General features: G+C 39.9%; 1 protein-coding gene across 2 annotated transcripts in view; it reads left to right on the top strand.

Annotated features, from left to right (window-relative positions):
* tep1 (telomerase-associated protein 1) overlaps window positions 1-24,918 on the top strand; it is a 38,691-nt gene that overhangs the window by 2,038 nt on the left and 11,735 nt on the right. For both annotated transcript variants that reach the window (XM_026150034.1, XM_026150032.1), the window contains exons 4-39: window positions 28-177; window positions 2,091-2,255; window positions 2,341-2,478; window positions 2,772-2,843; window positions 4,129-4,241; window positions 4,730-4,887; window positions 5,242-5,351; window positions 5,475-5,553; window positions 7,587-7,779; window positions 8,109-8,385; window positions 8,501-8,653; window positions 8,818-8,886; window positions 9,346-9,464; window positions 9,594-9,662; window positions 11,169-11,312; window positions 11,395-11,686; window positions 12,848-12,969; window positions 13,114-13,227; window positions 13,673-13,790; window positions 13,934-14,122; window positions 14,937-15,124; window positions 15,217-15,376; window positions 15,736-15,915; window positions 16,019-16,111; window positions 16,708-16,843; window positions 20,126-20,285; window positions 20,599-20,732; window positions 20,819-20,907; window positions 21,117-21,231; window positions 21,379-21,405; window positions 21,487-21,700; window positions 22,572-22,692; window positions 23,006-23,130; window positions 23,221-23,320; window positions 23,841-23,996; window positions 24,347-24,559. In XM_026150034.1, the coding sequence (XP_026005819.1) occupies window positions 28-177; window positions 2,091-2,255; window positions 2,341-2,478; window positions 2,772-2,843; window positions 4,129-4,241; window positions 4,730-4,887; window positions 5,242-5,351; window positions 5,475-5,553; window positions 7,587-7,779; window positions 8,109-8,385; window positions 8,501-8,653; window positions 8,818-8,886; window positions 9,346-9,464; window positions 9,594-9,662; window positions 11,169-11,312; window positions 11,395-11,686; window positions 12,848-12,969; window positions 13,114-13,227; window positions 13,673-13,790; window positions 13,934-14,122; window positions 14,937-15,124; window positions 15,217-15,376; window positions 15,736-15,915; window positions 16,019-16,111; window positions 16,708-16,843; window positions 20,126-20,285; window positions 20,599-20,732; window positions 20,819-20,907; window positions 21,117-21,231; window positions 21,379-21,405; window positions 21,487-21,700; window positions 22,572-22,692; window positions 23,006-23,130; window positions 23,221-23,320; window positions 23,841-23,996; window positions 24,347-24,559 (5,055 nt within the window). The remainder of the gene's footprint in view (window positions 1-27; window positions 178-2,090; window positions 2,256-2,340; window positions 2,479-2,771; window positions 2,844-4,128; window positions 4,242-4,729; window positions 4,888-5,241; window positions 5,352-5,474; window positions 5,554-7,586; window positions 7,780-8,108; window positions 8,386-8,500; window positions 8,654-8,817; window positions 8,887-9,345; window positions 9,465-9,593; window positions 9,663-11,168; window positions 11,313-11,394; window positions 11,687-12,847; window positions 12,970-13,113; window positions 13,228-13,672; window positions 13,791-13,933; window positions 14,123-14,936; window positions 15,125-15,216; window positions 15,377-15,735; window positions 15,916-16,018; window positions 16,112-16,707; window positions 16,844-20,125; window positions 20,286-20,598; window positions 20,733-20,818; window positions 20,908-21,116; window positions 21,232-21,378; window positions 21,406-21,486; window positions 21,701-22,571; window positions 22,693-23,005; window positions 23,131-23,220; window positions 23,321-23,840; window positions 23,997-24,346; window positions 24,560-24,918) is intronic.

Below are 24,918 nucleotides of genomic sequence, written 5' to 3' on the forward strand. Positions count from 1 at the left end.
GACTCCTTGTCTTTGTCTGTCCTTCAGTATTTCCTCTTGAACATTGTATGTTGCTCTCTGGTCAATGAGAGCACAGCTCCAGGCCAGAAGGACTGGGACTCAGAGGACAGTGTTTGGACCAGAATCACAAACCTGGCAAAGGATATTTCTGCCTATGACCCACAGTTTCTTCTGAAGGTATGCATGGGAACTAAATTTTTAATATTTTAACTCCACCAGGACTCCATTATCATGTCAATGTGGTAGAAAAGCAAATTAAAAAAAACAAAACAGATAAACACTCAACACCATGTGACAACGGGATAAATCTACTATGACTGCATATATCACAGGCAATATTAAATTGTTGCTCTGTTTCAGGAAAATATTGCCTGCACAAATGTGTTGTTATAAATGAGTGCATTAGTAGCTACATGCAAATTAGCTAACTCTTTTACAGTCTCCTCATGTAGGTCATGAGGAGATCTGCAAAGACTTTCCAGACCAATTAATTCCCACAAGCCTGTATTGTTGGTTGAATTTACGAATGTCTTTAGTTCAACCCAAGATAAAAAAAAATAACATGGTTTATCACAAGGTCACACAGCTTCCAACATGCAAATTGTCAGTTTGCATTAAGGTGTGCCCAACATGTAACAAGAGCTTTACTTTCTTGGATGTTCAGAATATTTTCATAGACTATTTCACTGTACTCATGCTAACTATTTAGAGCCAGAAATGATCCAATTTGGACAACAGGATAGAGCATTGAAATACCAACTAAAGGTAACAACCTGGTTTGCAAACTGCATCGAAAAACTGTACAGATAAGACTATACTGTTAGCATTCAGATGCTAAAATCAGACTGATCAAAACTGAAAAAGAAATATCCTCCTCCTACACCAGATCATCTGCCTCCATCTCACCCTGTCTCTAGCATCCCCCTCAGTCACACCAGCCCATGTCCTGCTTCACGTCATTCACAAATCTTACGGCAGCTGCTTATTGCACATCCTTGGTACACTGTATCTGCTATCCTTCTTCTTCACGTCCAGACTATCTCAGCTTTGCTTCTCTAACTTTGTCTCCAAATTGCTCAGCTCAGCTGATATACTCATCTCTAATCCTGTCCATCCCGGGCACTCCTCCTGTCTTTTTGTCAGTGGCACAGACTCCAAACCATACATCATAGTGGGTCTCACTGCCATCTTATAAATCTTGCTATCCTATTGACACAAACGACTCCTAACACTCATCTCTCCACCTACTGCACACTGCCTGCACTCTCTTCTTCACCTCTCTTGTGCACTGTACATTGCTTTGGATGGTTAAAGTCAGGTATTTAAACTCATCTACCTTGACCACTTCTTCTCCTTTCAGCTTCGCTGAACAAGCTGTATTATTAGTGAGATAATGTGATTAACAATGCTCAAAGTTCCAGCAGCAAAACATGGTAGAGCAGTCCAGTTCAGTGGCTTAAGTTAGCAGAGATAAGACTTAGAAGATGGCAGTCAGCTATAGCTGTCTATGTTTGCATACTTAACTGTAAGTCTTACCAATATATCTTCAAGATGAACTATGAACCCACTGAACACATGTTGTGTTTTAATCAGATAAGCCATAAAAAATTTCCCAAAGGGTCCAACAGGGTAAAAACAGTAGAAAATCCAGTTTAATCACTCATATCAGAGGTCAGGGATAGCACAATCAGTTTTAGCTGCCTGTGGATTAAATTAGCCACGTCCCTAACTCTATCAAAACGAGCGAGTTATAAAACAACAGCAACAAAAATATCACCCCTCTTAGAGTTGTTATGAAGAAGGAAATTACTCATAGAGACCAGAACCTACTTTTTAATGCTAATAGTTGAGCTTTTTTAGTGAGAGTGAATTGCTTCTGGAGCCAGGCTGAAGGGCTCATTGAGGGAACTGCAGTTTTGGGGGGGTTTTCCACTTTGGTGTTTGCTTAATTTTTCAGCCCTGATGCACACACATCAGGTATTCTCAAATAACCAATTTAAAGTGGTGCGTCATGAGAGTAAGCACAGCTAATGAATGGTACACATAATCATGTATGTCATATATTATATGGTCTGTCTGCTCCAATCTAGGTGGCACTTTACACTCGACAGAAGTTAAATATTCGGATCACTGCGAACTTCTTATTGGCTCTGGCTGCCAACCTGCCGCCCACCAAGCCACATGTCCGCAGATACTTCTGTGCTGCTGTACAGCTGCCGTCTGATTGGCTGGAAATAGTCAGAATCTACAGTACAGTAAGTCATAATGATTATCTGTTGTACGGTCTGGACGATCTGGATGTACCAAGTCTGTCTTCACACTACAATCTGATGTTTCCAGTGCTTCAGCCGCTCTCTGCCGATGTGCCTGAAGAAGGCGATGGCTGACAAGTTCAAGCAGTTCAGCGAGTATCAGCTGGCCAAATACAACACACGCAAGCACCGCTGTAAGCACAACCGCAACAAGCGCAAAGCAAAGGTACACATTCAGTGATTATGTTCTCTCCTAAACTTTTAAGGTCTCAATGTGGAAATTAAGGCCTAACCAAGTAATACTAATTTCACCACCTCTTTAGTGGGGAAAAAACTTTAGTACTAGAGATGAACACTTTGCTTTTATTGTTTTGTTTTTGTTCTGCCTCACTGACTCAACCAGAAAAAACTGCTTGTGGTTTCTGTGTTTGTGTAGCTGACTCTAAATTCACTTCTTATACATACATGCTTTAAATATCTGTATCTGACCACACATATTATGGCATCTGTGACTTCCAGAAGCCAACCGATAAACAGATCAAGGAGTGGGCGGACTTGGTCAGATCAAATGCATCAATTCTGAAGAACTTTGTAAGTCAATACACTTTACTGTTGTGTCACTAAATAAGGCGCTTCCTTTCAGTTCCTTTCTGTCTTTCTATTTTTTTTAGTTACTGTTTAATGAAGTGCTTTCTTAAAACAGACCTATTATGCTCGTTCTTATTTCCTGTCATATATACAAGGATATAACCAGGCTTTACTAATTAGTGAGGCCCAGAACTTTATTTTCTCTTAATGTTTTATATTTAAGTCATAGTGCTTGTGCTCCAGTGACTAGCAGAAAAGGCTACACTTTTGAGGAGACAACATCCTGCTTTTTCAAGAGTAACTGTATATATAGAAATATGTATATGGAGTTTTGTGTGTATAAAACAATTAATTAAAACAAAATACAGATTCATTCATTCACTGGAAAATAAACTAGCACAAGGGAAAAGTTACTTAATCCATATTTCTGTCTCTCCTGTGCCGGTGGCTCACTCTTCCTTCCTAAACCAACCAATTATCCATTCTTATGAGTCATGCTTCAACCAAACCCCCCAAACACAATCCAGTGAGAGGAACACTACGGTGGGCTGTAACTCTTTAGAATTTCCATGGAGTTATTTTAAAGTGAAAATCATCTTGAGCATCACACAATGATTCATGTTACCAACTACTGTAATAGGCATATTACTTGCTTGCTAGCACGCAGTTGTACCGCCTTTTGCCTTGAGCACAGAAGCTCCACACACCTGCTGTTCAAACCAGTTTTTGACAAACGACCAATCAGGAAAAAGTTGACTTAAAATGAGAAGAGCTAAAACAACTTGTTTCAGAGAGAGTATGAGTTGTTCTTATCATGAAAATCTGCTAACTACTAAGAAATTGCAGCTTCTAGCCTTCCAGTAGTGTGCACCTTTATGATTTTATGAGTGAAAACTAAACTAAAATGTGTGTTTCGTTTTGTCGTGTAAATAATTATATTTTGCTGTTTATGTCAATTTTCTACACGTCTTTGCTGAGCACGGTTGGATGTGCACCTGCTGCTGCAAGCTTCTGTGCAATGGGCTTAATCATAAACGTAATGGATCTCATAGATTAAGCAAAGTCTTTTCTGACCTAAAGGGAAAAGTGCTAAAATATAAAAAGAAAGGACAAGATTGTGAGATCATTTAGTGCAGATTGAGTTGAAAAAGTTCCTGCTAAACAACTGAAAAAATGAATGACTCATTCATCATTTTAATATTGCTTTTGTTCTCTTGAAGAGCCATTTTTCTACTCTTGTTTAAACGTCGGCTATGGCTGCTTTATTTGTGTCTGTGATTGGATGCAGTTGCAGTTAAAGGTGGTGGATAAGAAGCAGAGCGAGTTCAGCATAAAGAAGATGATCAAGAGGCTTCACATCAAAGAACCGGCTGAACACGTTATGGCCATTCTGGGGAAAAAGTAAGACCTGCAGAATTGTGCTTCAGAGTTTGTTTCCTTTCACGTTGCATAAGCACATAAAAAAAACATGTAATTCTCATGCTGTTTAATTATGCTTCGTCCACAAGTCCTAATTTTTTTCTGGTGATTGACACCTTGTATCTGTTTAGTTGTATGTTTACAGATGCTTGTCATCATATCTGTTCGAGAACCATTTATTAAAATCTTTCTGTACTGGCTATAAATGCTGGAGATAGGAAGTTAAAGTCTCGCTAAAAATATAAATGTATGCAGTGTTTTCATTTTTTTGCACTAGAGGTGCATTATCCTTTCTAATTTATAAGATAGCTGGTATGTCTCAGAGAAATGAATTTGTACTCAATTCTTTGTAAAATGCAGCACATTTTTGTTGGAGTTCCTGTTTTGACCCTCTTTGATATTTATTCTTTAGAGAAATGAAGGTAGAAATCAGGTGCATATAAAAATGCAGTGTTTTTTGTTGTCATCAGGTATCCAGCTGATGTGAAGGCATTCACACACAGTGGAATGAAAGGCGTGTGGGACAGGGAGAGAGCTGGGCAGCGAATGAAACTTAAGGAGCCGCAGACGTGGGAACGGCTGCTCAGTATGGAGGGCAACAAGGCCGCCACCTGGGAGAAGCTCATAGGTCTGAAAAACAAAAAGCTTAGGCTTTCTATTGAACTGAACAACGTGCACGGGCTTGTTGACCACAGCAGTGCAACCACTGAATCACTTTACCAAGCACATGATGATAGGAAAAAAAAAAAGCATCATCTTTCCCTCTGTGTGTTCAGTGTGTTTCAGAGGTTCATTCCTTCAAGTTAAAAGCCCTCAATCACTCTTTACAACACATCAATGAATTTTATGTTTAAATTAGTTATTTAATATTTAGTACAGCAGACTTTAAAGTAGACAGAGCATGCGTGTATACATAACCTGCAAATACTCAAAGATAAACATGATTACACACACACAGACAGATAATGTCTCCCCTTCGCAGACACCAAGTCTCTTCCATTCATGGCCATGCTGAGAAATCTGAGGAACATGATTACTAAGGGCATCAGTGAGGCTCATCACAACAAGATCCTCAGCAGACTGACCAATGAGGTGAAACACACTATAAATCTTTATTTTAAAGCATATAAAAAGCGAGTAAAAGATGAGTGAAATTGTTTTGCTGTTGAAATTAGCTCATCAGGTTCTCTGTAACTGTTTGTAATTTGTTTACAGAAAGCAGTTGTTCAGAGCCGACAGTTTCCTTTTAGATTCCTTGCTGCCTACAAAGTCATCATGGAGCTCTACGCTATGGGTGAGATGCACTATAGTGCAAAAAACGTTCCATATTCATTATTAAATCAGTATTAGTCTATATTACATCAAATAGGCTAAAATTTAGATGATTCATTGGAATGTATAATTTGGATCAAATATTGGGTGTAATGTGAGGGGAGGCGGGGTGACCCTACAGTCACAGCTGGAATATTTGGGATTTTTTTTTTTTTTTTTTTTTTTTTTTTTTTGGCCAATTGACTGCTATTGACTCTGCCAAGATAAGATAAGATGACCTTTATTAGTCCCACAGGTGGGAAATTTGTTTTGAAATTTGTTCAATCAGGTGATTAATTGGCACCTTATATTAGGGATGGGAAACAAGAACCAGCTCTTGTAAAGAACCGGTTCCTAGTAGTCCAATTTCTTGGAACTGTTAGTCTGCTTGCCTATCAATTCCCCTGCTATCAGCTGATTTCAGTTCATGTGTCTAAGAAGGAAAAGATTGGCGCAGTCTGCAGCGTAGATATGGACCTTGCTTTTATTTTTATTGCACAAAAGGATGAGAGCACGATGGTAAAGTGGAAACTGCATTATGCTGCTAATAGAACCTCAACTTATTTCAAGCACTTGCGCTGAGAGCATGCTTACACTAAGCTATTCAAAAACCCACAGTGATGTTAAAGCTGAGTGAATGTCAACACAGGCCCAGCAGCCTGACCCTGAACTTCAACAAGTTCACTGATAAGCCGTAAGGCTTCAGCCTCCTTTTCTATTGGTTTTTGTTTCTACAGTAGAATTACTGTGGTCATCTCTGCTGGTTTTCATCATTGCTTTGTGTTCATATTTAAATACTAAGAGAAAATCATATGTGTGTCATTATTAGGATAGGGATTTGTGTTTGTATGTGGGGCTCTAGGCTAAGGTTTATGCTATTAACTGGTTATTATGTGACAGTGCGTTTCAGCATGAAAGTTGCACGAAAGTAACGGAACGAGTAGTATAATGAATTACTTAATTGCTCACAGGAGAAGGTAACACACTGCATTACTTTTAAGAAAAGTGTTCTGTGTGATATGTGTAATACATTACATTTTTAAATAATGATCACAACACCATTTACAACGAAGACAGCAAATACCTCCAACATTCACAAACATTTGACCGCAGAGCATGCAATTTATTTGCAAAAATGCAATGTCTTTGACATACTGCTTAGAGATGGTGGTGGCTCTCAAAGCAGAGCCAATGAAAATCACTAAGAAATCAAATTGATAATTGATATTGACAATGGAATTGCAATTGCTGAATTCATATCAGTTCTGATCTGGTTAGGGCCTGTGCTATAGGGCAACTTCAAGCTTTTACTCCCCAAAACCAAATTGCAGCATTATTTGAAGTGAGCCCTAGGACCATCTCCAAATTGAAGGCTAAGTTTCAACGGTGGATGTCAGAGATGGGCCATGAAGAGGGCATCCCAAGAAGACAACAACACAGGAAGACAGTTTCCTCATCCTGGCAGCACTAGGAACTGTAGGCAGTCTTCTACAGTCTTGGGGGCCAATTGGGAACAGCCAGTCTCTAGTCTGAGAGGGCTGCCATGTCTGCCCTTTACTGTTAGGCCCAATTGTACTGATGTCTGCAACATGTGGACTGTAAGTAATGAGTTTACAATCTGAATCAACTTCAGGCATCCAATCCAATAAACTACACCAAGCAAGAGTCAATAGCAGAATAAGCTGTTTGTGATTAGCAGAGAAATTTTGGGAGGTTACTCAACTCTGCTGCTCAACCCACAAATACGTTTTCCTTACAAAAATAGGACCATTTAAAGTGAAATAAACCGGCTTTCCAACAGTTTAAGATTTATTGCCAAGAGCATTGTTACAACTAAGAATTAATCGGCCACACAAATTTTCATACTTTTTCTGCTAAGTTTATGTGACCAGTTTTAAACTAAAATATGTCAGCAAAATGACACAAAACTTAACCCTCCATAGATGAGGTGTAAACATCTGTGAAAAACAAAAAAACACACATAGCACTTCTCCTTTCAATCTTTTTTTCTTTTAGCCTCTGCAGTACAGCAACAACTACCCTCTGCCAACAAGATCCTGATGGACATCCTGAAGAAGATTCCCAAAAGCCAGCGCTTAAAGCGGCTGACGTGGGAAACGACTAAAAAGAGCAGGATCAGGCTGACACTCAGGGTGCCGTTTATCTCTCGAATGTATAGAATGAAGAAGGCCCAGCTCATAAAAGCCAAGTATGTGAATGTTATTTTTGAGTTGGTGATAATTACTTTTCCTTTTAGCTTTAGTTAATTTTGGAAAAAAACAAAAACATTCCTGGTTTGCTAATCTTTACACTGCATTGTTTGGATGTTTTCTATATATAATTTGCTTTTGCAGTGATGCACAGGTTACAAAAGCATCACATGAAGAAAATGTAAATATATACTGCCACAAAATTGCTTATAATGACATCGAAAATGTTTTTATGTTGCAGATCGGTTCAGATTAAAATGTATTTGGTAGTGAGAAAAAGAATCAATCTGCACAGAGTGTAAGACTAAAGTTTTCTGTATGTGTGCAGTCAGAGGAACTACACTGCTGCACTGTTGGACCGTTACCGTAAAGCTCTGGAAACTGCCGTTCAGATCTCCTGTCGTCACAACGTGCCTCCGCTCCCTGGACGGACACTTATCCTGCTCTCTCCGGGCATCTATTACGATCAGTCTGCGATCAAGAAACTGGACTTCTGCCTGCCTCCTGACCCAGAGGAACAAGAAAATGAAGAAAAAGAGGCAGAAAACCCAAAACCGAAACGCAGGAAGACGAATATCGAGGATCATGACAAACTCACTCCAAGTGTAACTCCCTATATTTTTATTTATTTATTTTTTTGTGTCTGGAAAAAGTTTGGTATATTAAAATGACGGAGCCTGTTAACCTCTCCACCCATTTATTTATCATGTATCTTGACAGAAGATAGAGGTTGCAGTTTTGCTCGCTCTGATGATCTCCAGCAGTACAGAGGATTGTGAGTTGTGCATAACTTATTCCAATCAGTGGAAAGAAGCAAAGCTGAAGTCTGATGTCCTGTTGGAAAATGTCAGAAGTGTGCTCAAGCAAATAAAGGTCCATATTCTGTTATAGCATCTTAATCTTTATTTGTTTTTGATTTGAGAAATGAAGATTATTGCTATTAGTATTGTTCTTAAACCAAGCATGGTAAACTATACTTATAGTTGTTGATAGAGGACAACTGTGCAAACTGCTATAAAGTTTGCTTTCTTTTGCAGAACATTTATGAAGACAACTCTGAAGAATGTGACACAGCTTACTTTGACAGAATATTAAAGAGCAAAAAGGTTAGTTTTTTTTATGTGTAGTTTGTGATGATGCGTTTGCCTGCAGAGGTGTAACACAGGAGTTGTTTTCACCTACACTTTCAGTTTTCTGTTTCACGCTTTCACTAACATCTCTCTGAACTGTATTTTCTTACTCTCTGCCATATCGTTTTGAGCTATTTTTATAACAAAAATATTTAATATGATTAGTTTTTAAATAATCCTGCTGTATCCCTACTGTTAACTTCACTCCTTTCACTCGCAAACAGCAGCTTTAATAATAGACTTAAGTTACTGTTTTCATTGCCTGGATGGGTCATGAGCTTTACAGTTGCAGAATTTTTCGTGCCTGTACATGGCACAGATGAGTATCTACAGCTCCTGTAAGAAGGTGGCACAGTACTGTTTTTCTGCCTGCTTTTCAGGTTCACTCACATAAGTTTCTTTCTTAAATTCACTTAAATACTTTTGAAACCTCAGGTGAGCAACATCATCGTGCTGTCTGAGTCCTGGCTAAGTACAGAAGTCAGCTTTGTCATCAGGAACTACAGGACGGAAATAAACAGCAGTTCCCTTGTAGTGCACATTTGTTCAGATAGGTAATGGTGGTTTTTTTGTTTGTTTGTTTGTTTTTATTTATTTTTGCTGTTCTGTCAGGAACAGCAAAAACGGTCATCACTGGGATGATAAAACTCAAATATGCAATAATTTGCAATGTTTGGTTTTAGTGATGGAAACTCAAAAACCCTCGACAGGAACCACATAGTGCTGACAGGCTTCAGTGAGCAGGTGCTGAGGTAAAATGCATAATTTTTTATTATTCATATAAACGATATAAATGTTGCATCCATTGGCACAGTAAGGTGTTATAATAATATTGATAACAACAAGCGTTTATTTCACTTGATGTTTAGTCATCGTTCATCTTTTAGCCAATATGATTATTTACTTTCTTGCCACAATGAAACCATTGATGCCACTTCTATATTTTTTTGGTTGAGTGTGAAACTGGAATCAACAGCTGGTTAGCTTAGCTTAACACGAAGCTGGAGAAAAAGAGCCTCTTGAGTAAAATGTAATATCACATTTGTTTAATGTCCTGAAAAACTAATAATAATAGCAGCAGGTTACTCTGTTAAGCCATTATCTCAACACTATTATTAGAGTTACAGTGGAAAGATGCAAAATATATGGGAAGAAACATCATAAAACTCCAGCTAGGACCTGTACTGAGCACTCACTGTTGAAGATAAGAGATAAGATAAAACTTTATTAATCCCTCGGGTGGGTTCCTCTGGGAAATTCGGTTTCCAAAAGCACAGCACCGACAGAAGTTACAGTTACAGAATATTATATATATATATATATATATATACACACATATATAAATACAGAGACGTATATAAATAAAATATACGAAGGGGATAAATAGAATAAATAGGAATAAAAATACAAGTGAATTGCACATTTCATGTATTGAGGTCTATTGCACCATTGACTATTAACAAAAGTATTGCACAAAAGGTATTGTACAGTGAGGTGAAGAGGCACTACAGCTTAGTTGTTCCCCCCTCCTTTGTCCTCCTGTTTCCCCTCCCTCTCCCCTCCAGAGAGGAGTTAAACAGTTTGATGGCGTGTGGGACAAAGGTTTTTAAGTCTGTTAGTTCTTGTCTTGGGGAGAAGCAACCTGTCACTGAACAGACTCTTCTGGTTGTTAATGGCCGTGTGCAGAGGATGCCCAGCATTGTTCATAATGTCCAGCAGTTGTTTTTAGTGTCCTTTTCTCTGCCACTGTCACCAGAGTGTCCAGCTTCATGCCGACCACAGAGCTAGCCTTGTTTGTCAATGAGGTTTGTCAATGTGCTTCTGGAAGCAGGTTTTGCCACATCACAGGCATCTGGAAACACCTCGAGGAAGCATAAGTTAAATGAACTTTTATTTTCATCCTGATGTGAAAATTGCACGTTTTCAGCAGTTAAACCAATTTAAAAGGATCCTTATAAGTTTTGGATGAGATTAACAAAGCTTATAAGGATTTTTATTGTATGTAATGACAGAATATAAGGTTTAAAAAAGGTTTTTCCACTGGAACGTCCAGTGATGAAGTGGAAGGGGCAGCTGGTCACACCGAAAGTGTGCCCCTCCCATAGACAGAACCTGCCTTTAGTGTTCCTTTGTTTCTAGTTGTCGCTAAACTAAGATGACCAGCTGCATATTATTGTATGGATACAACAAAAGTTTATAGTTATCAAGAAAGTCAATAAATATTTCCCCCCCAATCCTTTTTTTCACTATTTGACCAGGTTTGTGGCAGAGAGAGGATCTTCCAGGCTGCTCGATCACGTGGAGCATTTGGACAAATTATATAACATTCCTCCACCAGAGGGGGGTCAACACTCTCAGACCACGAGCAATCTGGTCTCAATACCAACAAGCCCAAAATTAATGTATGTTTTACATTTTAAGATGTTTTTTTTCCTCCCTATTTCTCCTCATTAGTTTAACTGTAGTTCCTCCCTCCATCCTCAGATGGCAAGGTGTGCGGGTGTTCATCTCCTCCACATTCAGAGACATGCACTCTGAACGCGACATCTTGGTGCGGAGCGTCTTCCCAGAGCTACGCCGGCGCGCTGCACCACACTGCCTCTACTTGCAAGAGGTAGAACTGCGTTGGGGTGTGACAGAGGAGGAGTCTGAGCGGGCCTCAGAGTTATGCCTGTCAGAGGTGTGTCGCAGCCAGATGCTGGTGGGAATCCTCGGGGAGAGATACGGTCAGGTGCCCCCCAAACCTGACCTACCAGACCTCCCACAGTACAGCTGGGTAAGACTTATGGAACAGACGTAACAGGACAAGCTCTGTAAATGTGACCGGGAAAATACTGGAAAGTACAGAACAAACAGAAAAATATTCTGACCAAACCTGTCACACCGACACTAAACTTAAATGGATTAAGTTATGATCTTTTACAAGAAATCTTTGTAATAATTAAGGAAATGACAGTTGAGTCTAACAATACAAGAATAAATTATAATCCTATATTCCAGACATTAAACAACCAGACTTCTGCCTACATGAATTATAACATTTGTAGAAAATGGTACCAACTATCTTACTAACAACTTACTTTATGCCATATTTATATACATATAAAATTAGATGTTAAATTTTAGATAACAAGAGCAACATATTATAAAGGCAGTCTCTGTGAGAACCAGTTTGCCTCAAAGTGCTTTATATTGTAAAGTAAAGGCCCTAAAATATTACAAAGAAACACCAACAAGCACGGTGGCACGGGGGTTAGCACTGTTGCCTCACAGCAAGAAGGTCCTGAGTTCAATTCTACCATCAGTCAATGGTAGAGTCTGTGTGGAGTTTGCATGTTCTCCCCATGTTTGCGTGGGTTCTCCCTGGGTACTCCGGCTTCCTCCCACTGTCCAAAGACATGCACTTAGTGGGGTTAGGTTAATTGAGGTCTTTGTCTATGTGTTAGCCCTGTGACAGACTGTACCCTGCCTCTTGCCCTAAGATAAGCTCCAGCTGACCCTGAAAGGGATAAGCGGAAGCAAATGGATGGATGGACCAACAAGCACCTGATCCTCTACAAGGACGAACTTAGTGACTGTGGGAGGGAAAAACTCTCTTTTAACAGGGAAAAAATCTCAAGCAGAACCAGGCTCAAGGAGATAAATTAGCACAGTAATTAACTTCATTGATGATAGATACTTCGATAGGTGTTTAATAACTTTATATAACTATTGTGAAACGCGTGAACATTCATATTAGTGATTACATGAAGGTTAAGAAACCTAAAGTGCTGTAGTAGTGCATAACATATAACATTAGAGACAAAAACATCAAGCATAACAATAAATGTGTCACATACCTGACATGTTAAGATGTACAAACTAAATTTAATGATGACTTTTGTTTTAAGTTATAAATCTGAGTTGAAATGAAAGATGAATAATGTATTCTTTGCAGCTGGCCTCAGCCCCAGCAGGTCTGTCCATCACAGAGATGGAAATCCGTCAGTTTCAGGCTCTTTATCCCGACGTAGCACACCAGCGAATGCTTTGCTACTTTAGAGATCCGAACATCATCAAGTATGTATTTTAATTTGATGTTTTTATACATTTTATACATGTTGGGTTTTTGTTTTTTGGGAGTTGATTTAAGTATAGCAGTCCAACAGCAGTATAGCAGAAATGCATCACATTACTTTATCCAGTATTTCTATTGGTGTTCAGTTCAGTTCCTGTGGCTTGGAGATCACATTTTGCGCCTGAATCAACGGACGCTGCACATAAAATGGCCTCTCTGAAGGGAAGACTCTTGTCCGGTGATGTCAAGGTCACAGAAAAGTGAGTCGTCTCAATCATGCTTATAGCACTAAAGCCATAATCTAAGTAGTTTAAAAGTATGCTCTTTCACTGTATGCTCTCTGCTTTTGTTTTTTGGTCTTAAATGTTATGTTTGTACCAAAGTTAAAAGCCTTAAAAGATGAGCAGGTAGGGAAAAGGTCTGCAAATTGCACCAGTTGTATTTTACTTATTTATGTGTCTCACCCCACAGACCATAATAAATAACTAATAAGTTTGATGTGTTGATGTTAATTATTGTCAAATTAGAGTCATAAAGGACATCTTTTATATGAACAGAGTCGCCTGGAAATGTCCAGGTTTCTGTTCGGATCTCTATTGGATAAATTAAATATTTAAATTTAATTTAATAAGAAAATTAACTTGTTTTGTTCCTGCTTTTCAGTCCTGAAAAAGTCACATTTCACTAAATTTCTCTGTGGTATAGTTATTCGTGTGAGTGGGGAGGCGTTGTGGATGGGAAACCATATCTGAAAAACCTGGAGGACTTTGGCAACGCTGTGCTGGAGGACCTTTGGATGGCTGTCAAAAAGCTGTTTGTCGACGTGAGTCTGATAAGCTCTGATTTTGCTTGTAGAGGTAGAATCTTCTGATATGATCCACTTCAGTATCTTTATTCTTAGATTTTCTTCAATGCTGCACCTTACTAATCGACTCAATAAACACTTCATAATTATACATCTCACAGGAGGCTGAGGAGGCTGAGGCTGCATCAGAGGTGTTGGAGCAGGAGGTCCACCAGGAGGCGATGCAGAGGCAGTTTTTTGGCAGGTCGAAGCTTCTGTCTAACGCTGTGGATTTGGTGGAGCAGGCCCAGACCAAAGGAGGGATGATTGTGGTGGAGGGAGGACCTGGAGAAGGAAAAACTGTCTTCATGGTAAATTTCTGAAAGACTTCTAACCTGCTGCATGTGTAGGAAGTGGACATAATGAAAGAAACACCACATGAAGGCATCAAAATTGATTATGGCGTCTGAACTTTTTGAATGTTTTAGAACGAGGTAGATTTTCTGGCATTTTTGCTTGTAACTAATTGATTAATTGATTGGGAGTTTCCTCTCCAAGTTGCATAACAAGCCAACAGTCATTTATTATCTTGTGCACTTCTCAAAGACTCAAGCTCAAAATCTCTAAAAACACATAGTTAGATTTTTAACCTGTAACCTTTTAGGTAAGGAAAGGTTTCATTCTCTCTACCAGGCAATCCCAATTATCATAAGAGGCCAAACATCTTCAGATTTTCAGATGAACGGAAATGAAAAGAAATGCGTTTGAGTTCACGTACTTACTTAGTCTTTACTTTCCAGCTAATTTTCCAAGCGGGCTTTTTAGAGCAGCGGTCCCCAACCCTTTTTGTGCCAAGAACCGGTTTATGTCCGACAATATTTTCACGGACCGGCCTTTAAGGTGTTGCAGATAAATTCAACAAAATAAAACCAGTACCGGTATCAAAAAAGGAAGATTTATTCATAACACACGGGAAAAGACCCAAGGAAACCGAGTTAACGATAAAAACGATTAAAAAAATAACCATAAAAACCCCGAAAACCATAGAGTTCACACCCAACCCTCAACTCGAACTTTGTTTCTTGATATTTTTATTTTGTTTCATTATCTTTTGAGCTGGTATTCAGAGCTCATATGGTCAAATATATTCTGGCCTAAATGTAAATTTATTGTTTCCACACACAGGCTGCTCTAGCTGAGGCCCTCAGGACTGGAGTTAAGTCCAGGAAAAACCTCGTCTGCGATGTAATCTCTTACTCTACAGCCGCCAGCCAATCAGCACACTCTGTGGAAAAACTCCTTCGGTGTCTTGTTAAGTGGCTGAGAAAGATAAAGGGCACAGAGGAGGAATCGCCTTTTACTCACTCGTATAAGTAAGTAACTTTTTGGTCATGTAATCTGTTCCCTTACAGTGGTTTCCAGCTGTCTGTTTCATGACCGATTTTTTTTTTTTTCCTTTTCTCAGAGATTTGCTGTCAGAGTTTCACTCCACATTAAGTAATATAAAGAGGAACAAACCTCTGGTGCTGCTAGTTGATGGGGCAGATCTTGTCCAGGATGGCAGAGGTCAGGTCAGCTCTGATTGGATCCCACAGCAGCTTCCACGGGTCACCTGGGGAGAAAAGGTGCTTCATCACACATAAAAAAATAGCAAAGATTTGCAACTCGGATACATTTATTTCAAGGGACCTGCTGCAATTTTACTTATTATAAGTTCAGATACAGCCCATGTTAATCAAATAGATCCTTTTATCCTCTGGTGTGCACAACTTTTATTTTGCATTAAAATATTTGAAAGTTGATGACCTGCAAAAACGAAATCTTATGTGCAGGCGATAAACTCTCCATAATTTTTTCATCCCTGTCTTCATAAACTTTTTTTTATATGTGTAATGTGCAGGGCTGCTCATCCATTTATTTACTTTCGTTACGGTATGTTTCAGTTTTAACTGCACTTAATCTCAAATAATCCTGGTCTTAACAGGGTGTCTGTTTGGTGGTGAGCATCACGTCTAAAGCAGCTCTGTTACAAACACTAACCAAGAAAAAAGGGACGCTCCTGTTTACGCTGGGACAGCTTACCTTGCCAGACCGAAAGGAGATCGTTCAGAAGGAACTGGATGCATTTGGCAAGAAACTCAGCGACTGTGCTTTCAACAACCAGGTTCTTCTTATGATATCTTTGAATTCAAAACATTCTCTGGATGGTTAAATTTGTCTTTTATATCCATCTTTACACTATGTCATGCTTGTGTGTGTTTGTCCAGCTCCAGACACTAATATCCAAGAAGGGAGCAGTCAGTCCTCTTTACTTGCACCTGGCTTGTGAAGACCTGAGGAATTTTGCTTCTTTTGACAAGGTTCAAACTCACTGCTTTAGCCCCCTTCTCTCTGGTATTTTAATTTATGTGACAATTTTAATCTAACACGTAACTACAATAAAGGTAATAAAGAAATGCTGAAATATTAATACAGTGTTTGGTGGAAGATTACTAAAATACTTGAATATTTATTTAATTTTACATATAGGAACATGGAGGTGGGTAGAAAAGTAATTTAACCAGTAAATCGACACATTCACACTCAGCTCTCTCTTCCACAATAAACCAGTGCAGGATCTGCTTGACTGCAAATGAACTGTTGTGCAAATTATTTTGCTTGGTATACATTTCCTCTAAACTTTAGACTTCATTGTCAGCCTCCATATCTGTTCCCACATTAAACGGTCTTCAACTTGCCGGCTCCTTATACCATGTGATGTCCAGTAGTCCATTAGAGTAACCAACTGCCAGGAGAATTTGTTGTTTACCTGTTTGCCCTTTATCCTGCCACCTCCTGTGTGCAGAGGTAGCTTCTTATGTACACACTAGTTGCATCCTATATTTAAGAAAAGGCATCTTTGTACATCATTGTCTGGAGTTCATGTGTGAAAGCGGCTTCTGTGTTTGCGTCCTAGCTGAAGGAGAGCCTGCAGGACTTGCCGCAGTCTCTGAGACAGCTGGTGCAGTACAGCCTGCAGAGACTCTGCTCACAGTACAGAGGCATGCTGGGACTCCGCTGGGCCCTGGCTACACTCACTGTCAGCACCACAGGTATGATTGATGTCCCAATATCATATGTTAACTGCACATTTATTCTTGAATAAGAATAGATAGTAGGGGTGCAACAATACACAAAATTCACGGTTCGGTTTGGTTCGATACTTTGGTGTCACGGTTCGATATTTTTTCGATTAAAAAAAAAAACGTTCATGCCTTTTTAATTTGTCATTTATTAAATTTTCACGGCACATTCCGCACCACATCTCTGTGCGTTCATCATTTGTTTGAAGCCAGCTCACCTCCTGCAACTACTTTTCCGAGAATACGTGCTTCTTTTGTGGTTCGGACTCCTTCTGACATTTCTTTGGAGGTAGAGGAACATCACAGTAATTGCTTAAAGGAGCTTGCTTCTTCGACATCTTTAAGAGTTCTAAACAAATGTCTGTCCTCCTCCTGAAAATCTTATGTATGCAAACACGCGTTGCAACTTCTTATCTTGTGCCCGTTTTTTATTTTGACAGCGAATGCGCACCTGCGGACCACTTATGTGCAGCCCTGGTTATTTCGCTTGTCATATTGCAGCCACAGAAATTATTTTGTCCATGAAACCATAAAGCTGCACTTTCTTTTTGCCTTACAGTCTGATTTGTCATAACTTTTCCGTTTTGTGGCAAGCTTTTCTTTGGCTGTCACTTCTTCACCCTGACCTGTCTTACTTGGCTCAGCAGAACTAAAATATTGTGGTGAGCTCAGACAACGAGGAGACGGAGGTATCGTTTGGTCTTGCTTCCCGTGAGCTAGCCAGGGAGCACAGCCGTTTATTGACATCTGCAGAAGAACACTGCCGCTAGCTAACTGCTCAGCGCGGCAACAGCACAGCAACAACAACACACAGGGCGCCCTCTGACCCCGGAAGAACACACCGTCGCAGCGAGAGGGCGTCACCCGTCACTATGGCAACATAAACAAAACATAACTGCACAAACAGAACCCCGAACAGCCCTGACCCGCTACATAGCCCCCACCTAAGGGGTCAGTCGTCCCCGACGACCCCATTACCCCACACAAAGTCCTGCAAATGTCCAGGTGCCTTCTTTTGGCACACCGGCCGGTCACGACCGGCGGGGGAAAAGTCACTCGGGTCAGAACATGGGGTGCCACCATCATCCCACTTCTGACACCAATGTGGCGAGCTCAGACAACGAGGAGACGGAGGTATCGTTTGGTCTTGCTTCCCGTGAGCTAGCCAGGGATCACAGCCGTTTATTGACATCTGCAGAAGAACACTGCCGCTAGCTAACTGCTCAGTGCGGCAACAGCACAGCAACAACAACAACAGCAACAACAACAACAACAACAACAACAACACACAGGGCGCCCTCTGACCCCGGAAGGACACACCGTTGCAGGGAGAGGGCGTCACCCGTCACTATGGCAACATAAACAAAACATAACTGTACAAACAGAACCCCGAACAGCCCTGACCCGCTACAATATGTATCCTGCTGCTTTTACACACGCACTCACATAACCAGCGATTCTCTGCGCGATCAACCTCTCACATGTTTAAGCTTGCTGCGGGAGATTTCACTTGTCATGTTTGCATAGTAAGCTAACAATTGATAAGACTATGTCAGAGGAATTGGTGCGCAAATTATCATCACTCACCAATCAGTGCTGTCGCTCTCTATACACAGTTCGCAGGATTGCAAAGTGAAAGCAAAAAACAAGCGCAAATTCAAACGCGATTTCAATATGTCACATATTGACAGTGGCTCACCAATGCCAATGACATAATTACCCAGCTACATTTCCGAAAGAATGCAAAACCATTGACATATATTTTTCCTTCCTACGATAGCCTGACGGGCAGGGCAGAGATAGATTTTGGTAGCCCGACTGGAAAAATCGGGATGTCGGCGATTTTGCGAACCCTGTATCTGATTGAGGAATCACTCATCTTTGGAAAAGAGTTTATTACAGAGAAATGGCTCTTTCCAAAATAAAAGCTATACTATACGCTTCTTCTGGGCTATATTCTCAGCAGCATATTAAACATATCAGGTCCCCATAAGAAGAATCATGTGCTAACGGCTGTCTAAATGACTCGGGTAAAGTTTGTAGCATGCGTGCTTGTTGTTTTTGTCTGCTTCCACTTGTCTTTGCACTAGGATGATGTGTAAATGTGCAGTCATATTTGTTGTGTTCCCACTAGTGCTGTCAGCGTAAATCTGGTTGAAATGACGTTAACGCCACAACACGGCAAATCTCCGTTAATGAGCTACCGCGGATCGCCCATGCATGGGGCTGGACGGCCAACACCTTAACAAGCTAACTGCGCTAACACACTAGCTCCCACCCATGTAATTGAGCATTGCGTGGCACATCCAACATACTGTTTTACTTTAGTCCATGACGCGCTTACCTTCAGGGTCATACCTCACATGAAAACCAAAATAGTTCCAAACGCCAAATCTGAATGAGGGTGGGGGAGGTTCAATTTGCCATGTTGCAAGGAGAGCTTAACTTCTGTCTCGCTAGCTTGCCCTGTGCTCAGTGAATCTGCTTTCGACTACTCCGCCTAGGCTGCACTGTGGAGCGCAGATCCACTGAGCGCTCAACACAGACAGCATCGTCAGAAGGAAAGTTGATAAAATAAATATAAAATTTATTTTGTATTGTTCGATACATATGGGTACCGAACCGAAAGCACTGTATCGAACGGTTCAATATCGATACGAGTATTGTTGCACCCCTACAGAGTACATACACGGTGTAAAATACAAATTACTATCGTATCATCATGTTTTTACAACACCATAACTTTTACCTCCACTCATCAAAGTTAAATACCTCCACCTTTGGAAATTTAATTGTAAACTAAATATGAAGTAGTAACTTAGTAAACAGAGACATTCATTGAAATTCACCATTTTCCTCTTTCTATCTTATTAGTCGCCTAATAACCTCTTTTTTTGAGGTCATTTATGTTTGGATACAGCGTCAACTCCACACTTAAACTGTTTCACAGGCTCTGTCCACACACAGAAACACAAATCTTTTCCTGGCTGTATACACATTGAATGCAGTGTACCTTTTATAGTTGTTGCCTCAGACTTTTGGAAAACACTTCAAATAAGATGAAACCTTATTTAAAAACTTGTTGCTGTTGTTGTTGTTTTTAATAATAATAACTTTAATAAATCTCATCTTATATGTATAATAGCTCAATCAATGTTCATACACTCCTTCTAACCAGAAGTCTGATTTGAGGAGTGAGCGTAAACTAAAGTGACCTACTCTGCCTCAACATTTCCTCCTTTTCTTCCACAGGCCTGAAGGAGAGAGATTTATACTCTGTGTTGAACACATGCAATGATTTGTCTTTACGGGATGGACAAGTCACATGGCAGGAAGTGCTGCAGTTGTCCAGAGAGCCCAAAGGACGCATTCCTATGGCAACCTTCACCCGCATAGTGCAGAGTTTACAAAGGTATAAGCCCAGAGCATATAAGCATATTATTTAAGTTTTATGACATATTACGTTGTGTTCATGGAAAAAGAGGCAGTGGTCTGTGTGGTTTCTTGAGATTCCTTTAATAATTCATAATACTGTATTGTTATTATGTAATTATTTGCATTCTCTTTCTTTACAACTCAGATATTAATAAGAATAAACAATATCCTTTATTTTCCCTTTTCTTCCCTTTAAGTTTTTGTCTCAGGTTTCGATCAGAGTGTGTTTAGAGTTTTAAGCCATATTACAAAGTTTTAAATAAGCATTACACTTGAATCTTTTCCTGCAGTCTGATTGGTCCATCTCATTGCCACAATACTGACGACCTGCTGGCTTTAACCAATCCGGAGGTGAAGCAAGCCTTTGAGGACTTTTTTCTCCCCACAGAAAGTGACAAAACCAGAGCTCACCTCACACTGGCAGGTAAAGTACTCATAATTAGCTTTTAGTACACTGAGTGTAAACCGCTGTAAATGTATTGGTGAGTTTTTTGGGGTTTTTTCCCACAGCTCATCTCTGGACACAAGCTGACCCTCGGGGCCAAAATACCTTCCTTCATTGTGAAGCCAACTCTATCACGCACCTGCCTTCTAGCCTGGTTAGGAATCTTCCATCATTAATTCATGCTGCGCAACATGAATATTAATAAAATTCAGCAAAAAAACCAATACAGTAATTTATTATAATTACCGCAGATAAAGCACAATATATTGTATTGTATAAGTCCTAATCTTGTGGGAATCATAGCTACAGTTGATATTTCTTGAAGATTTTAACTTCTCACTGCTTTTGTTTGGCTTTGTTTAGATTCAAAGTGGACAACTGGGGGAACTTTCTTTCCTGCTTTCCAGCTATTATTTCCTTTACGCTAATGTGCGCCACGGCTTCCTGCACCACCTCCTGGAGACATACAGCTGGTATGGTGAGTAACTTTCTGAAGCCTGTTAGGTGGGTTTCCTTTTAAACTTTTACATCTCTTCTGTGTGCAGCTGTGTATATTTTAAAATGTGTTTTTTTGAGATTACACTCCTCAAAAATTCCTGATATTTATATCCTGTAATTTCTGCAGATAAGAACCAAGAGTCTGCACCATCATGTAAGTGCTTAAAAGTACTTTACCCACAAATCCTTGCCAGGTGTTTGTTTTATTCATTCCAGTTTCTTTTTGTCCTCTCAGCTTCCATCCAGGACGATTTAAAGGATTGCCGTAATTTCTTGCGGCGTCACGCCTCCACACTCTCCTCCTGGCCAGCTCTTTTCATTCAGCAGGCCCTCAATGAACCTCAAGAGACCTCTGCTCACACCTGGGGAAAAGGCATGGTGGGCAAAGGAGGAGTGCGGGTAATTGAGTGTCTGAACATTGATGGGAACAGTGATGGTGAAGAAAAAAGGTAAGGGGTTCTCCTTCAAGGTGATTTTTTTTTTTTTTATTGTCAGTAGAAGTTCTTGATGTCTCTTACTGTAATAAAAGTGGTCATGCAGCACTTTAAAAATATATTAAGACAAAGGTTTTAGCACCAACATGAACTTAAAAGTATAACAATAAGTTTCACCCGGAGAAGTCATACTTTAAAGCAGGGATGGGGAACTCCAGGCCTTGAGGGCCAGTGTCGTGCAGGATTTAGATCTCACCCTGGGTCAACACACCTGAATCAAATCATTAGTTCATTACCAGGCCTCTGAAGAACTTCAAGACATGTTGAGGAGGTAATTTAGCCATTTAAATCAGCTGTGTTGGATACAGGACACATCTAAAACCTGTAGGACACCGGCCCTTGAGGCCTGAAGTTCCCCTTCCCCTGCTTTAAAGGGATGTGCTATTTTCAGATATATTTTATACAGAAAATGAAGATAAGGTTCATAATTCTGTGTTAACTGGGGTCTAATCCTCTAAAAAGAACGGAAAGTCCATTGTGTTGTACCGCCATGTTTCTGCAGTAGCTTTGCAGAACTTGATGGTATCTCCTGACCACTAGAGGTCACCAACTGAAGTTTGTTTTTTTTTTTCCCTGAAGGCTTTTTGCCTGTTGTCCAAGAGTACATATTTTTGGGGCTAAAAATAAAATAATCTTTCTGCATCTTTTCTGCAATGTATACTGTAAATTGTATATGCTTATATTATAGGAAATGGTAAATGTACTTGTGGGATCAGTAATACCAGCAGAAGTACAAAACAAATAAGATATATGTGTATGTTGGATAATATAGTCCATATTGTTTTATTGTGTTGATATTCTTGTGCGTTTGAACTCCTGAACTCAGCGAGCTGCTGTCAACCTTCCCCTCGGAGCCCACCTCTCTGGTTGTGAGCCAGGATGACCAGATGATGGTGGTTGGTACTGGCGAGGGAACTCTACATTTCATCCACACGCAGACTGGACAGGTACAAATGTGTTTGTTTTAAACACATTTTATAACGTTGTGGATCAACTCAGCAGCTTGTATTCATGCTTTGAATTTGTGAGATCAGTAGCAGACTGGATTCATTGACCATGTTTGTGTGTAGTTAATTTCCAGTTGGTATTTATTGTCATTAATGTGAACTTTATGCGTTTGCTGTTTTTATTTCTAGCTGAGACATTTTCTACCCTGATTAAACAAAAATAAATTCATACATAAATAATGTGCTGTCACACTTGCTGAGAATAAGAAGCCTTTAAAATGTCTAATATGCACTTTCTCCTGGCTGTGAGCAGGAGGTGAAGTCTCTGATCAGCAGCTGTGACGGCATCTCGAGCTGTGTCTTCCTGAAGGACTTACGACTTGCTACCACCTCCTTTGATGGGCGAATAGAAGTGTGGGACATTGAAAATGGATGCAGGTGTGAGAAGGGTTAAAAGATTGGTTTAGATTTAATTTTTTACAAATATAGCACCAAATCTTTAAAGTCATTTTACTTGTGTTTCTGTAGGACTGACGTTATTGATGGCCACACTAATATGATAACAGGAAGTGATGTCACTGCAGACAAGAAGCACCTCGCCACGGTTTCCCTCGACTGCATGATTAAAGTAACACTAAAAAGATGTTTGTGTTTTTCTGCCTCGACTTCTGTCTTGATTCAGTATCATGTGAAATAGGACCTCAGGAATGCCAGCACATGTGGATCAAAAACAAACAGTGTTATGTAATTTAGTTTTGTAGAGTGTTCATTGAACGAAATAATCTTCAATATCAGCTAGATTGTAATTAAGGTTCACAGAAAGGTAGAATATGTCCACTATTTTTCCAGCGTCTGTGTATAATAATGTTCAACACTTATGATTATGAGTTTAGCCAAAGTTGAGCAGCCCTTATGTAGCTACAGTTGCATAAAAAAGTAACTTTGCTTTCTTTTTTTCATAATCATTGGAAGTTGAAATTGTTCTCTAGCTCTAGTCTGTCTCCCTGAGGGTGAAAGTGATGATTAAGTGATGATGTGTTGTTAGTCATTTGTGCAGCTGCTTTGTTATGGTTTACAGCCTGACGCTGCACTGCCAGGTTTGACATCGTTCCTCGACTGTATTAATCAAACCTGTTTCTTCTCTTCAGGTGTGGTCTTCTGATAAAGGTACTGAAGTGTCCTCCGTGCTCAGCAGAAGCCCTATGAACTGTGTGACCTTTGACCCTAAGGGTCACCTTCTGGCTGCTGGCTGCTGGAATGGAAATGTGATCTTGTGGAACTGGCTCAAGAATAAAAAACTAACAGTGAGCTCAATGCTGTGAATGTTGCAATGTTATTTCATTTTCACCATGAATGTATGTTAAAAATACATAATCAGTTCTACTAAAGATCTACAGGAGAAAAAAAATTGGACCATAAATATAACTGAAGTATGGAATATCGGAACCAATGAAAACATGTGTCTACAAAAGGGGGTGTGGTCTATTGAAACTGAGATATTTATTTTTAATTTCAGTTCTTTAGCAGAATAGGGCTTTTTTGAAAGTATTATTATCATTATTATTATTATTATTATTATTATTATTATTAGAGAACAGCTGAAAGAAGAACTACTTCAGATAATGCACTCACTGTTTTTCTCTCTCTCCATCAGTCCCTGTGCGGCCACACACGATCAGTGCGCAGCCTCTCTTTTTCTCCCTACTCCTCCATGCTCTGCTCTGGCTCTGTGTCTGGGGAGGTGAGGGTGTGGTCAGTGCCCACCTCCACCTGTGTGGGATGTTTCCAGGCTCACTGTGAAGCCACAGAGTCCCTCACCTTCCTGGAGGAAGGATCCATGCTTCTGAGCGCTGGCTCTGATCACATGGTGAGACATCAGTCAGCACATAATAAAGCTTCTGCTTTTCCCTTCAAATGTTGCTTATTTTAATAACCATTTGGTTTTGTATAAAATAACTTTTGGTTTAAAACGTCTTGATGCATTCTCAATCATCCAGGTAAGTAAATCTCCGAACGTTGATTCTGTTCATCTGGACGTAGAGTTTTCTGAAAACTCTACATCCAGATGAACAGAATCAACGTTCGGAGATAGCCTTTTGTTGTTTTCTGATTTATCTGAGATGACTGATATGACACTGCTGTTTATTTTCTCAAAAACGACCTCAAAAAGCACCACCTCTGAAGCAGTCATAGTGCAGTTATCAGGAGAAAGTCAGTGCAGGAACA

Source organism: Astatotilapia calliptera, chromosome 18 (assembly GCF_900246225.1).
Source record: "Astatotilapia calliptera chromosome 18, fAstCal1.2, whole genome shotgun sequence".
NCBI classification, from domain to species: domain Eukaryota; kingdom Metazoa; phylum Chordata; class Actinopteri; order Cichliformes; family Cichlidae; genus Astatotilapia; species Astatotilapia calliptera.